The sequence below is a fragment of the Zosterops lateralis genome, assembly GCF_965231275.1.
Source record: "Zosterops lateralis genome assembly, chromosome: 2".
In the NCBI taxonomy this organism is placed as follows: domain Eukaryota; kingdom Metazoa; phylum Chordata; class Aves; order Passeriformes; family Zosteropidae; genus Zosterops; species Zosterops lateralis.
The window spans coordinates 5,563,183-5,577,692 of NC_139763.1; the positions used below are offsets into that span (position 1 = coordinate 5,563,183).

Below are 14,510 nucleotides of genomic sequence, written 5' to 3' on the forward strand. Positions count from 1 at the left end.
CCTATGTAGCTATCAATCCTTCCCTAACCCTGCCTTTTCTTCCAGAATGTTCCCTATGAATCTCCCGATTTTTGATGCCTTATTAGATTGTTCCTGTCCCTCTGTGCTTCTTCATTGGTTTCAGTACTGAAATCCCTGCCATGTTCCCCTCTCCCTATTGGATCCTTACCCTGAACTCAGCCCCCAGAGGAGTCCCTTAAAACTCACTGTCCTGCCCTGAGGGAAAGACTTTTCCTTTCATTTTTCTTTTAGAGAGAACTTTTTCTTTCACTTTCGTTTAGAGATTTTTAAGGTCCTAGCTTGTGCTCTGTCTTTGAGTTAGGTTGTGTTTTATGTTATGCTTTTGTAATAAACAAATCTCAGAGTTGCAAGGGAGGCTCATCCCGCATTCTTTATCCTCATCCACCTGTGACTGCCTGGAACACACTGGGCCCTGGGGGACTGTGTCACACCCCCATAAAGGAGCAGTAGTATTGAAGAGTGTCCCAACAGGAGGGTGTCTGCATGTATAATTCACTCTCCTGCCCTCCTCCCGAGGGCTTTAGCTAGCTCAGTTATTAGGAGGATTTGGAGAGAATTATACCAAGGACAAGGTAAGATTTCAGAAGAGGCCCTTTCCCCGGGACCTTTATCCCAGGCATTTATTCTCTGAAATTCCAAGGGGGAAAGAGGTAGAACAAAGGAAGGGGAGACAATTTATAGCCTCCTGGTCAGGGAAGAGATAGCTGGACCACAGCCAATGGGGTCAAAGAAGGAAGGAAGGGTCACTCTAAATGGTAAGGAATTCCAGGGAGTCAGAAGGGAGAAACCATTCTCCTAGAAAATTACAACATCTTCAGGAGGTTATTTTCCCCTCACTGCTTTCCCTGCCCTCAGGTACCAGATCAATGCGCGGACGGAGCTGGCCGTGCGCTACAACGACATCTCCCCGCTGGAGAACCACCACTGCGCCGTGGCCTTCCAGATCATCTCCCAGCCTGAGTTCAACATCTTCTCCAACGTGGACCAGGAGCAGTTCAAGCAGATAAGGCAGGTGAGGAATGCTGCTCCTGCACACACTGTTCCTGAGGTTATAAACACCCATCTCTGTCCCACAATGAGGGTGATTCATTCTCCCTGGAGGGCAGGGATGAAAAAGCCCCTCACACTGGAAAGATCCAAGAGGGATTCTTGGAAAATTTCCACAGCAGCACTCCCTGGAATGCGCTGCTGAGGAATAATGAGCACATCCTGACTAATAAAGCCTATGACATTTTGGGGATGAGATATTTATATTGTTGGAGGAGCCAATTAGCTCTGACTGGGGAAGGATTAAGCTTTCATGGCAGAAGTTTATGCTTTAAGGGAACACTGCATTAATTTTAAGAGGGGCTTCAAAGTGCGAAAAGATTTGCAACAGCAGATCACTTTGTACTGCTGGAAGAGGCCCTGGTGCACTGGGAGTCATCACAGTTATCTCTGAGGCACTGAACAATGTTACAATTCCCATTAGGGCTCTAAGGGCCAAAATTCAGTCTTAATTTCCATCTTACACCTTCCTTACACACTGAGAGAAAAAGCAGTATAAGGGCTGGTTGGGGTTCCTGATTCTGCCAGTGTATGGGAAACTGGCACGGGCCCAAAATGGACTATTCTGTATGAAAACCCACAACTTTAAATTAACCACATGTTTTCCCATCGTAACCTCTGCACAGAAGGAGGATACAGAACTCCTTGTCCACATGTCAGTGTTTCAAAGCCCTTAATCCAAAGAGGATGGGCACAGCTGGCATCCACACCGTGATTTTTGTCTCAGGGCCACTAAGAGTCAGCAGCAAAACCCACAGTGCCTTCCAAGGAGATGAAAGTGGATCTTGGCAGCCAGAGTGTGGCTCTTAACATCCTGTTGTACAGTTTGCTTTTCTACAATTAGTCAATCAGAAAGGAAAAACCTCAGTGTCTCTGGAACACCACAGAAAACCATGATCCTCATGTACCACAAACTCTTTATAACCCTCTTCCCATTTCCTTGCCAGCTCAGAAACTTCCCCTTCCAGCATGAACAATTCAGTGCATCTGAGGCATTTTGTGTGCAAGACAGACCCTACTTGGCTTTGCATTAGCAGACTTTGTCAGGAATGTCAAGTTAATATGTGAACATGTTTTCTTTGCTAGGGGATAATTACGTTAATCCTGGCTACAGACATGGCGAGACACGCAGAAATACTGGATTCTTTCAAGGAAAAAATGGAAAACTTCGATTACACAAATGAAGAACACATGACCTGTGTAAGGCGGTTTTGTGGATTGTTATTTTTCTGTGCATGGAGTGGAAGCTTATAGATTAACATTTGTTTGTTTAAAAACTGAGATTTAATATATATTATCAAAAAAAAGAATCCTCCCTATATTCTCTGCCCCACCAAAGAATAATCAGAATTTGGAAGTGCTCTATATTAAATAGATTATTCCAGCTTTAGAAATCCTGAAGTCCCATCAGGAAAATAAAAAAATTTACTCTATTAGGCTAAAAATTCTTATTATCCTTTACTGTGGGGCAAAAAAAATTCCGTAAGAGTAAAACCTCTAGTTTCCTCTATTTCCCAATGCAGTTGTCTTTAATTTCCAGAGAAATCTCTTCCCAGCTGCCACTGAGTGCTCCACAAAAAACTTAATGGTCACTTGTGGCTGGATCTCTTCATGCAGCAGATAAGTGCAAGTCCCACTGTGACACATCCCAGTGCTGCAGAGGGGGAAACCAAGGCAGAGAGGGGATAAGTGATTTACACAGAGCAGCTGAGAGAGGGGAAAAGGATCCAGATCATCTAAGACCCCTGGTTTAATCCTGAAATTGCCCTTCCTGGTTGAAAGCATTGCCTCCCACTGGCTTTAGGGCTGCAGCATACTTTAATGCTCTTTCCTCTTTCAGCTGAAGATGGTACTGATAAAATGCTGTGACATCTCCAACGAAGTCCGCCCAATGGAAGTAGCAGAGCCCTGGGTAGATTGTTTGCTGGAGGAGTATTTTATGCAGGTAAGAGTGAGGGAGAGGTGCAATTGCACAATTTCACCATTTTCTGCTATTTTCAAATCCCACACGTGCTTCACTATCTGAGAGCCCAGTCTGGTTCTAGCTCTGAACTACCTGGTTTAATGGAAGTTTCCCTGCCCATGGCAGGAGGTTGGAACTGGGTGATCTTTAAGGTCCTTTCCATCTTTAAGGTCCTTTCCAACCTAAAAAAATTCTATGAAAGCTTCTACTACAGAAAGTTGGAGAAGGATGCCAGCAAAAGAACCTGCTCAGTAAGCAAGTGGATGCAACAGATTTTTTCTTTTAATCATTAGTAAAGAAGAAGATATAATTTCTGGTTGAATACCTGAAAATAATTACTCTCTGGAGAATGATGAGGAAACCACAGAATTATTCCTTTTCTTTGAGAGCAGCAAGAGCCATTACCAGCTTTCTGGATGCTCTGATATATTTTACCTCACAAGTCCAGTGGGTTTGCAAAGGGAATCAGCTGCCCTGTAAGCCTGGAGGTGAACACTTTGATGCTGGTGCTGAGCAGAAATAACTGAACAGAATTCTCTTTATTCAGATGTTGTTCTCCACAAAGCACAGACATTGGCCTGAGGGAAGCACATCCCTATTCTGTGCTATCTTCAAACACCTCTGTGATCTGTATCTGAGGGGCTGCTGATCTGCTTGGAGCACCTGGCAGCCTCCTAGACAGGATTAACCTTTGGTGTCTCTGGGTTTGTTCCAGAGTGATCGAGAAAAATCCGAGGGGCTCCCGGTGGCCCCGTTCATGGACCGTGACAAAGTGACCAAACCCACGGCACAGATCGGGTTCCTCAAGTTCGTCCTCATCCCCATGTTTGAAACAGTGACAAAGGTAAATCCACCCAGGGCCAGAAACCAAAGAGGGGGACAGCAGAGTGTGGAGTGCCTTGTGCCATTAAAGGAATTTCCAACTGCCCTGCCCTGGGAAAGCGAAGATTAAAGATACCCCAGGTGTAAAAAAGGCTTCTCCCCCATGAATCCTTGCAGACATTGTGCAATCTTCTCTTTGAGTTTGGCAAGTCCATCACTCCTCCTATGGTATCCCCTTTCCCTGTTTCCCCACTGGCTATGGGGCCTGGTGTCCTGTTCCTCTCTTCCCTATGGTCGCTTGCCCCCTGCCCTGCCCCCTGTACCACCTACAAACCTGAGACTGTATATAACTGAGGAAAACCACATGGTCCCCCTCTTCGGCCTCTGGGATCCACCTTCAGCACATGGAATAAACACTTACTGGAAATTGAGCTGGGGCTGAGAGCCTTCTGCCTCTCTGCTGAGCCAGCCTTATAATGTGTGCGGATGTGTGAGCTTGATTTGCTGCCTGAGTTCTCCTCAAGCAGTTTCTCTACTGGAGAGGCTGACTGGGATATAGAGAGCCCCTAGCTGCACTCCAGTAAAGACCCACTGTTACAGCAGAGCTTCAGTGTTTGCCCCACCAGGTGTTTGGTTACCCAGAGAAATGGGGGTGTCCCTTCCACACCCCACCTGCCAGCCCGTTTTCGGTGTGCACTGCTAAATGATGCAGCAGGTTAAGGAATTCAAGAGGAAATGCTGATATTCTCTCTCTTGTTTCCACCTAGCTATTCCCAGAAGTGGAGGAGGTGATGCTCCAGCCCCTGTGGGAATCCAGGGACCACTACGAGGGGTTAAAACAGATAGATGATGCTATGAAAGAGGTAAACTCCAGTTATCTCCTTGATACAGCGAACATTATAATTGAATAAGCCAAACATTTTAATTAAGCAGCAGCTTAATTCTGAAACAGTGGGAATGCTTGTGGTGTAATCATTATCCTGAGAAACACATTCATTACACCTGGCTGGAGAGGGGTGTGTGCCACAAGCAGTAAAAACTTGTCCTTGCAGAGTCCACCAGGAACCACACGAGTATGGACATGGGAAAGGAGCTGCTTGCAAGGCACAGACCCCAAGGATAACCCCCTGGAGGGATCTGCCCTCCTTTGGGAAGGAGCTTGTCTGGGTTACAATGCAGCAAAATGTTCTGGGGCTGGGCAGTTTGAGGCTCTGCAGCACCAGTGCAGGAGTTTATTTTCTGGGATGGAACTTCAGCCACGTGTGTGTTATCAAGGATGTGCTTGGCATTTTATGAGGAATCACTCTGTTATGGCAAAGCACCCAAGAGGATTAAACACATGACCAGTGAAGCCCTTTTGTTGCTCATTGAGGACTTCTATGTACAGAGCATCTCTCATTTTTTAAGGCTCAGGAGAGGTGGGAGTTCCAGGTACCCACATTTGCTGTCTCAGCATGTCTGCGTTGCCTCGGGAGCCTGGCAGGGCAGAGAGCAGTGCCCAGGGCAGCATCAGTGCTGGTCCAGCTCCCTGCAGCCTGTAACAATTGCCCTGCACTCCTTTCTTGCACATCTCTCCCAGTGCCTCTTTTCCCTGCCAAGATCTGTGACAAAACTTGTCCTAATGTAAATCACAGAGTAGGGAGTTTTCTGACATGAAGAAATTCATCATGCAGGCAGGGTAGTGTGAGCCACTCCATCATTAAAATGAGTTGGGAAGTGCCCTGGAGCACCAATTGTGCTGATATTGTTTGATATGTGGGTAATGAAGGTTCCTTCACTTGATCATCCATTGACTGGAACGGGAGCTTTGCTGTAGCTCCCATCTCCTCCCAAGTTCTTTGGAGGAAAAGCCCCTCAGCGGCTCAAGTACTGAGGCTTGTTGATCAAAGAGCTCAGGCTCTGAGGGCAGTAAATTTTAAAAGAGAACAAAGTCTTTTAGGCGTTTTTCCATTTAGACAGGAGCATTTCTCAAACGAGGGCAAAAGAACTCAAATCTGACTGCCAGACTTTCTGAGTCTTACTCATCTTTCAAGTTGAGCTGAGATTTTACTTCTGGTTTACAGAAGCTGTCAAAACAGCATTTTTATACAAACTGATGGAGCTTTAATTACAGTGTATTGGCAGAAGAAGTCTTAAAAAAAAAAATAGGAGGTGCTTGAATTCAGAAATATTCTGAAACAAGAGGACTTAATTAATAATCTGAGAGCCTAGTACAATTGCTGATGAGAAAGATTGAGTTCTGTTTGCCCAGGACATTCATCCAGAGCTGTTTGGCTGGAACAATGCCTGTGATATTCCAAGCTGCTGCCTATTATTTCCCAGGAAATGTTGCACATGCCTTGTGGAGAGCTGAGCGTGGGACTCACAGCAGCACTGTGAGTGTGAGTCAGGGGGGATTAATCCTGCTCTGCTCCTCTTTCCAGATGCAGAAACAGAAAAGTGAAGGTTTGACGACCGGCAGCACTGAAAAGTGAGACCAAACAGCCTTTGAACAAATCAACCACAAGCCTGGAGGCTCTACTCTGGTTTGAGAAACACTGTATTAGCCAGGCAGACGTGGTGGCTACGTCAAAATCCAAGTGGAGCCATACAGGGAGAGGTGGCAGGGATGGATCCACAGCCTCCCCACAGAGGTGCTGCTGCCGTCGGACACTGCGCACTCCCCAGCCTCTGCCATTCCCTGCACAGCCTCCTGGCAGGACTCCCCACGCTCCAGAATTCCTTCCACAGCCTCCTGGCAGGATTTCCCAGGCTCCAGCATTCCCACAACAGCCTCCCAGCAGGATTCTCCCTGTGGACACTCCAACCTTCAGCAGATCTGCCTTCTTGGCGACCCAGCTGCCTGCAGCCTGTAGAGACAAAGCAGAATTTAGCTCAGGAGCCTTTTCTGGGAAATGATGCACTGGCACCAGGAGTTGTTTTAGTCAAGACACTCTCTCTATGTGTACAGCAGTATGCTAATGGCAGCATAGCTCACCAGATGCTTATACACTGACAAGGGTTCCTGGCATACATTTTTTGTTTGCCTGGTAGGCTCTAATGACACATTTCTCCTCGTTATTCCCTGAATTTTATAGTGTTCACAGTACATTCAGAAGCCCAGCATAGTGGATGCAATTTTCTTTTTTTTTTCTACACTAGAAGAAATCAGAAGAAACCTTAGTGAGTTTGCAGGGTCACTTTGTGACCTGGTACAGATGGACACCATGGGATCCTTCAGCACAAGCAGAGAAGGGAGCACAAAGCTGAAAAAACGATGGTGCAAACACGTTTTTATCCTTGTTGATGCAAAAAAAAAACCCAACAAGAGACACCTTCAAAGATGTACAGATTTTTTTTTATTATTATTATTATTACTTTTAAACTGATCTGCTAAATAATATATTCTTCTACAGAAATGGGTGTTATTGTTTCATTTTGTGTATGTGTTGACATGAGAACTGCCCATGTTCCTAAAGACTAATGTCCCATAATGAATGCAAGGGAAGGGGCTGTTGGGCTGTTGAATGCAAGGGAAGGAGAGGGGAGGGATGGTTTTCCTTGTAGGAGAAGCCTTAGAATGATTCCTGTGGTACATCATGAAGAGCTTCAGTTCCATTGATGGCTTTGTGATGGTTGGGAGCCAAGCTCTATCCGGGTGTTGCAGCTGTGTGAACAGACAGTGCTGGGATTAATTCCTGTGCACCACCTCACCAAAGGGAAGGCTGGGATAAATCCCCCCACCAGAATCAAGCCACAGCCATGCTGCTCACCTGGTTTCCCCCAGCTGGGAAAGGTCGTCGTCCCTGAGGGTTTCAGGCCCCATCATGGTGTGGCTGCTGGGACAGGGGTTCCATGCACCCAGGTGTGCTGGCATCACCCACACTGGCAGTGACAGGCATGGATGTTGCTCAGATTCCTCTTGTCTCCCCAGCTCTGCAAAGCCCAAAGCTGCAGCTGGTTTGTCAGAAGGATGAGCAGGAGGGGCCCAACCTTTCCCCCCATGGCCCAAATAACACTTTAGGCAGCTCAGCCTCTCTGGCAGGTCTCCAGTACCAACCCTGAACAGCAAATCCTGCCTCCTGCTCATCGTCCTGCTTTTTTGAGGCAGGGAGAAAGATGTCTTGAGTGTGATTTAATCTTTTCTCCCCCTATACCAATGAAATTCAGATTCATTCTCCTGTTGTTTCTGCACATTAATCCTGAATTTAACTCTCATTTCTCCCCCAGTGCCATTTCCCATGTTTGGTTTCTTTCATTAGCACAAAACTATTATTTCAGTTACTCTCCAATCTCTCAGGGAGATCCAAATTACCTCAAAACTTCCATCCCTCTGCTCTGTTCCTACCTGGAAGTTTCCAGAGACCCAGGATAGACTCACAGCTAGTTCTGTCTGCTGGTGCCTCCTCCTTTAAGCAGCTTTTTGTGTGTGGTTTTGGGCTTTGTGCTGCAAACTGGAAAGGGCTCTGATCCCTGGATTTGAGCAGATCCCAAGGGAAATGGAAAGATCCAAGCATAGGGTCAGCTCCAACCCACAGAGACATCTTCATGAATGGATGAACTACAGCCTAGTTTCAATTAACCTCAAACTTCTGATGCTTGAAAGCTGAATTTGAATTACATGGTTTGTGCCCCTTTTCCTTTACTGAATCTTATTGTCCAAAGTACGTTGCGACACGGATTGTTCCTCTGTGGAATTCTTCACTACTTTGGCACAAGTAAATCGATTTCACTGTCTCCATTCAAGCGGATTTCCGTCACAAATCAGCTCCCAGAGCAGATGAGTCATGAACAATTGCTTGGGCCTTGCCAGCTCCTGCACTGAGCTACTCACTTTAGATGAGAAAACCTGCTGTACAGACTTGACTGCAGCCTCCTCCCACTAAAACTTCCCAAGAGTTAGATCCTTACAGGAAGTTTTGTTTCAGCTGGAAGGATTTTCTCTAACCACAAACCCTGATCCAGCAAGTATTTATCCATGTACTCAACTCCAGCCAGCCTAGCCATGGACCCTGGCACAAAGCAGCTTTTTGCTCCTTGGCTTTCTCTAAATGAAGGATTTTTGGGAATTGATGGTTTGTTTTGGCCTCCACCATTTTTAGGAGCAACCAAAAAGCTGTTTACTGGAGAGAGAGGAACAAAAGGGATTAATGAAATCCTGCTGAATTTTTTTGGAGATGGATGAGAAAGGTGGAAAAAGGGAATGCAACCCATCCTCAAGGCTGCAGTAGTGACTGCAGTGATGCTGTAATGTGCTGAGGGTTATTAAAAGAACAGGCAACACCCAGCCTGCTTTCACAGGCAGCTGTAAAATAAAAAAAACCCAACCAAACCAAGCAATCACCACCAGCTAATGGTATTAATGGGAATACCACAGTATTTTTTTAAATCTCATTTATCTTTGTAATATTAGATTTCTATGAGACAGTCCTCCCAAGATGTGTTTAACCAAGGGAAATGCAAGGCATTCTCTCATAATTCTAGTTTCTTATGCTTTTCCCACAATATTTAACATTGTGATTCATATGCTAATTAAAGGATTTGAGAATCTCGGCAATCAGCCCATTAAAATGTCACACATTTTCAAGGTGACATTTTAAAACCAGACTTAGCATGAGAATGAATTTTTTTTGTGGCAGGGAGACAGATGTCTCTCGAGTGTGAGTTAATCTTTTTTCCCCCTATACCAATGAATAAGGGTGGGTATTGTGCCTCAATGTTGTTCCAGTTTACAGTAGGTGTCTAACAGAGAATTTTCTTTCAGCATCATGACAGTGCCAGGTTCAGCCCAGCCTTGCATTGCTATCCCACACTTCTGATCAAAGCTGAACATGAAATGGGTTATAACAATTCCACACCAGTTAGCCTGGGAAACTAATGATGAGCTCTGGGATTTTACTCCTTCTTTTTTTTTTTTTTTTTTTTTTTTTTTTTTTTTTTTTTTTTTTTTTTAAGCTGTGAGATCCCACAGCTCATTACTCTGTTTTTTCAGTGTGGTTTGATAATCAGATCAAACTGGGTCTGCATGTCCTGGGAGAGAAACAGCTTTTTAAAAATGTGAGTACCCCCAGAGCAGCCAATTTACAACAATTTACAACAAGGGAAGTTTAGTGTCTGTTAATACAGGAGTCATGTAATGACACAGGAGTACCTGTACATGGAAATTGTTCATCTCAGAGCTGCCTCTGAGCAGAAATAACAACAGCAGCTACTCCATGTGGGAGCTGGAGCCTGTCAGGAGAAGCACTCTCATGCACTGTTGGATTTTCCCATTTTAAACAGCTTTTTTAAAGGTTTTTGCTGCAAACTTCTCCCTAAAACCACCAGAAGAACAAGTCTTACCTTCGTGCCTGGTCCGTGGGATTAAGAGCACATACACTGCTTTTATTCTCCTGTCACACTGTAAAAATTTCTGTGAGAGAGCAAACAGAGTGGGCAAATCCTCTACCCCACTAATGCAAAATCTCCCTTTATTTGTCTGTTTCCCATCTCCTTGGCTTATCTGTGGCTATAAAAGAAAGGAATATGCCTGCCAGGGATGAGCAGCACTCAACCCCCAGCCCACAGGAAGAGTTTATGTGAAAGGAGCCTCATGTAGGACCATCCAGCTGCTGCTACCAACTCAAAAAAATTACTGTCAAAGAGGTTGTTCTGAGACCTCCTGAGCCACCCTTGTGTATGCACCACCCTCTTCCACACAGCTCCCTTGTCAACAGGATGGTTCAGTACCAGAAAAATACAGCAAGAACTTTCTGAAGTGTGTTGAAAATCAAAGAGCTTGGGTGCTCCTTTTCTAGATGGCAGAGCAGCAGGTGACCTCTCCTTTCTCTCAGCTCTCCAGGGCAGAGATTTAGTTTGGGCTCTGAAAAAATGGGACATTGGAGGTCTGTGTGTGAATGCTGTGATAGCACAAAAAAACCCAATAACTCACAATAATAAACTTAATAATCTGCCACTGGTTTCAAATCCCTTCTAGATCGAGCCAGCAAGCCAGGGCTTCCCTCTCCTTTCAAACAGGGAGACCCACATTTTGTAAAGCACCTTGTGGTTTTTTGGATGCAAAAACCAACAGTTCCCATTACCAGAAAATAAAAAAATGTCTGGCCAAACCCACTTATTAGAAGTCCTCATAAATGAAGGGGCTGTAACCAACAGGTCAGACATTGTGGTGCAGCAGACCTGGCTCTTGGTTAGTGAGAAGTCAAACTCACACAGACAAAAAAAGCTTTCTGGCTATTTTGGCACCTAATCAGGAATCACAGGTGTACTCAGGCACCAGCACACACATAAAGCAGCTATCTGTAGACATTTTTGTAACACCACTCTTGGCTCTGTTGCAAGACAAACTCAGAACCAGGAGGGTTTGGAAAGTGCAAACCTGTGTTGTCACAGCCAACGTTTGCTATAAAGTCTCTGAGGAAAAAAAATCTCTGTTTTCCAAACTGTGTGGAAGCACAGTTACAGCCTGGCTGGCAGAGCCAGCAGATCCTCTGCCCTAAAGCTCCAAACTGACAGGGACTTGGAGCAGCTCTGTCATTTAATACAGAAAAAAATCCCCTTCTTCTCAGCCCACTGATGGTGTTCTGGGCTCAGGACAGCTGGGACACGCTCCAGGCTGGAAAATGGCGTGAGAAAATCAACACAAAAACATAGAAATCCTCCTGAAATTTGTGTGCCCAAGCCATGCCTTCTGGAATGCCCAGTGAGCAGCTGCCCTGAGTAAGCCCTGGAGGCCAATTTGTCCCTCAGGGCTGGTGCTACCACTTCAGGGCTGGCCAAAATTACAGCTTGTTTCTCAGGGCATTGACAAAACACATCTTGAGCACCAACAGGCTTGAGGCACTAACCAAGGAAGGTGGAAAGATTTCCCTTTCCCCACCAAAAAACCCCCAAAAAACAGTAAAAACTTGAAAGCTCGAAAATTCATTTTCTTAATTTAGCTAAATGAAATGAGCATTCAGAGCAGTGCTTATGTGTTTGAGCTATTACTTCTCTTCCAAAACCAAAAATTATTCATTTCAGGCAGAGTTATATTAAAAAAACAAACCCCCAACATGCCTTTTAGAAGTGTTTTCCACCACTTTTCCTTGCCAGGCTTTGAAACAGCCATGGAAAGTCATGGTTGTGGCTGGGATCCCTTGGGTCCTGTGGGGTGTGGTGGGCAGCAAAGACATGGATAAGGCACAGGGAGCTGTGCAGGCAGCAGGTTAAGAACCCACCAAACCATTCTCACATTGGGAATTTGGTGTTTCCCCAGTGGTTCCTCCTCTCCCACCACTCCCCAGGGCAACTGGACTCACTGGTGCCTCCAGGACTGGCTGCAGGGAGGGGATTTCTTATTGTGGGGAAGAGCTGAAGAAATATGTTATATTGTAAATATGTTAAAGGTTATGGGGTGACAGGTGTAAAACACTGTTGTCATGGGTCAGCATAGCTTTGTTTTGGTTAAAGAAGAGTTCTGCCCTGTCAGGACTTGTTAATTTCCTGTGGAAGGGACAGGCACCTATCAGAGGTCATTTTTAGATACTGACATATTTAGATGCTGACAAAACTATTACAGCCTGACAACTATTACTCCTGACAGCTCACTGGGGCAACGTGTGTGTCATAAAGGACAATTTCATTTCCTCCAAGCTGTAAATTTTTCCCCGTCTCACTCAAAACTTTGATCCTCCTCCTCCTCTTGCCTGCTGTGAGTGTTGCCAAGGGCAGATCTCCAGGGGCAGTGACACTTCCCAGCTCTTGCAGAGGGCACATCACCCATTTTAGGGTTGTTGAGCCAAGGCTGCACCATCCAGAGCCAGGGAGATCCTGGCTTGCAGTGGACAAAAAGTACAGGAATCTCCTCTTTTATTTGCAGTGCTCCATTTTATCCTACCAGCTGTGTCATTCCTGCACCCTGCATGGTGATTTATTTATTCCCTGACCTGTGCTTCAGGCTGCTTTTCCCACCCATGCAGGAAGCATCATAAAACTGAGCTAGGACAGGTCACCCAGCTTCATCCACTGGCAACTACATGCAAAAGGCAGGGAAAAAAATGTATTTCTGAGCCTACATTTGTATGTATGTATTTATCTAGCTGTTTCTACTGAGGAGAAAATTGTGAACACTCAGCAGCTCCCACAGCTTTCAACTGCACTGAATTATAGACATTCACATGGCTTCACGTAGGTGTCCTACAGATTCAGGCATCTTTTGCATGAAAATACCTAAAATTAAACTGAAAGGGTTACAAGCTGATTAGTATTAAAAGCTTGTACCAATTAGTATGGTACAACTCCTTCTTTCAGACATGAACTATGCAAGGCAGCTCAGAGTGTTTACTACTTTCAATGCTGAGATCAAGTCCATTATTTCCAGGGCAACAACCTTGTAACACCTCTGAATTTATCTCTGGGACAAAGGTCTTTTCTCATCCCAGTCATTAACATTTAACTAGGGAGACAGTAATCACTCTGAAAGACACACTGTACATGGAGAGGGGTTCCATGGCGTGACTTGCAGGAGGAACTCAGAGTTTGCAGAGTGAGAAATGGTGTTTGCAGACCGTAAAAGTGAATAACAACCCCTGGGACATTCTTTCAGAAAAGAACTGAATCCTGTCCTGTGCTTCATGGATGAATTTATTACTCCATACAGTGGAGTCAAAATCAAAGCCTGCTTACCAGATGGGGTTTGCCTGAGGTTTTTAAATTTTATTTTGAGCCCTGTATTCTTCAGAGCTCAGCAAAAAGTTCATTTCATCACCCTGAGTCAGATCAGAACACACTGCACCTCTGAACGTGCATTTACACAGGGCAGAATTCCTAAAGCTGCAGGCTAGTGCCTCCAACAAACTGCCTGGAAAATGAGCATGAGCTTCTCTGTAAACACACCAAGGCAGATGAAAGTGCCTGGATTAGCTCTGGGTTTGTGGCACATGCTGCCCTTCCTCCCCTATCCCAGCTGCTGCTATTCCTCTATTGCCTGGCAGCACAGCCACGGATGCTCCATGCTGTGGGGATCCTCTTCCCTTCCCTTCCCTTCCCTTCCCTTCCCTTCCCTTCCCTTCCCTTCCCTTCCCTTCCCTTCCCTTCCCTTCCCTTCCCTTCCCTTCCCTTCCCTTCCCTTCCCTTCCCTTCCCTTCCCTTCCCTTCCCTTCCCTTCCCTTCCCTTCGGAGGAGGAGGACTCACAGAAGATCTGTAGCCAAATCCTTCTGCCATTTCCCTGGGTGTACAACAGGAGAATTTTGACCTCCAGGACAGGGAGCTCATGCTCCAATCTGCACTTCCAGCAAGGCCAGTCCCTTTAGAGAGTGACAGGACAAGGGAGAAGTGGCTTCAAACCAGAATGGAACAGGTTTAGATTAGATATTGGAAAGAAATTATTCCCTGTGTTCCTGTGAGGGTGCTGAGGCCCTGGCACAGCAGGGTGAGAATGTTGTTAGCCCCACAAAGGTGCATCACCACATGAGGGTTGCCGCAGCCTCATAAAATGGCTTATAAAAACAGTGAGATGGCATGATCAGAGGTATTTGGAAAAGCAGAAGATTTTAATTAAGACAAAAATAACAAACTATACACAACAAATGAGAATAAATCATGCAAGGTGCAACGAGATCCCTTACACCTGCTAAGACTCCCCAGAAAATGCAGGGAGAGTTTCCCTGCTCTCCTTGAAGTATGTAACGATCTAGG

The 14,510-nt window shown here is 45.5% G+C and overlaps 1 protein-coding gene across 7 annotated transcripts in view; it reads left to right on the plus strand.

Annotated features, from left to right (window-relative positions):
* PDE9A (phosphodiesterase 9A) overlaps positions 1–7,175 on the plus strand; it is a 51,988-nt gene extending 44,813 nt beyond the window's left edge. For all 7 annotated transcript variants that reach the window (XM_083855420.1, XM_083855423.1, XM_083855421.1 and 4 more), the window contains 6 exons: positions 877–1,033; positions 2,155–2,268; positions 2,909–3,013; positions 3,747–3,875; positions 4,621–4,716; positions 6,277–7,175. In XM_083855420.1, the coding sequence (XP_083711546.1) occupies positions 877–1,033; positions 2,155–2,268; positions 2,909–3,013; positions 3,747–3,875; positions 4,621–4,716; positions 6,277–6,327 (652 nt within the window). In that variant the 3' untranslated portion in view covers positions 6,328–7,175. The remainder of the gene's footprint in view (positions 1–876; positions 1,034–2,154; positions 2,269–2,908; positions 3,014–3,746; positions 3,876–4,620; positions 4,717–6,276) is intronic.
* The last annotated feature ends 7,335 nt before the right edge of the window (positions 7,176–14,510 follow it).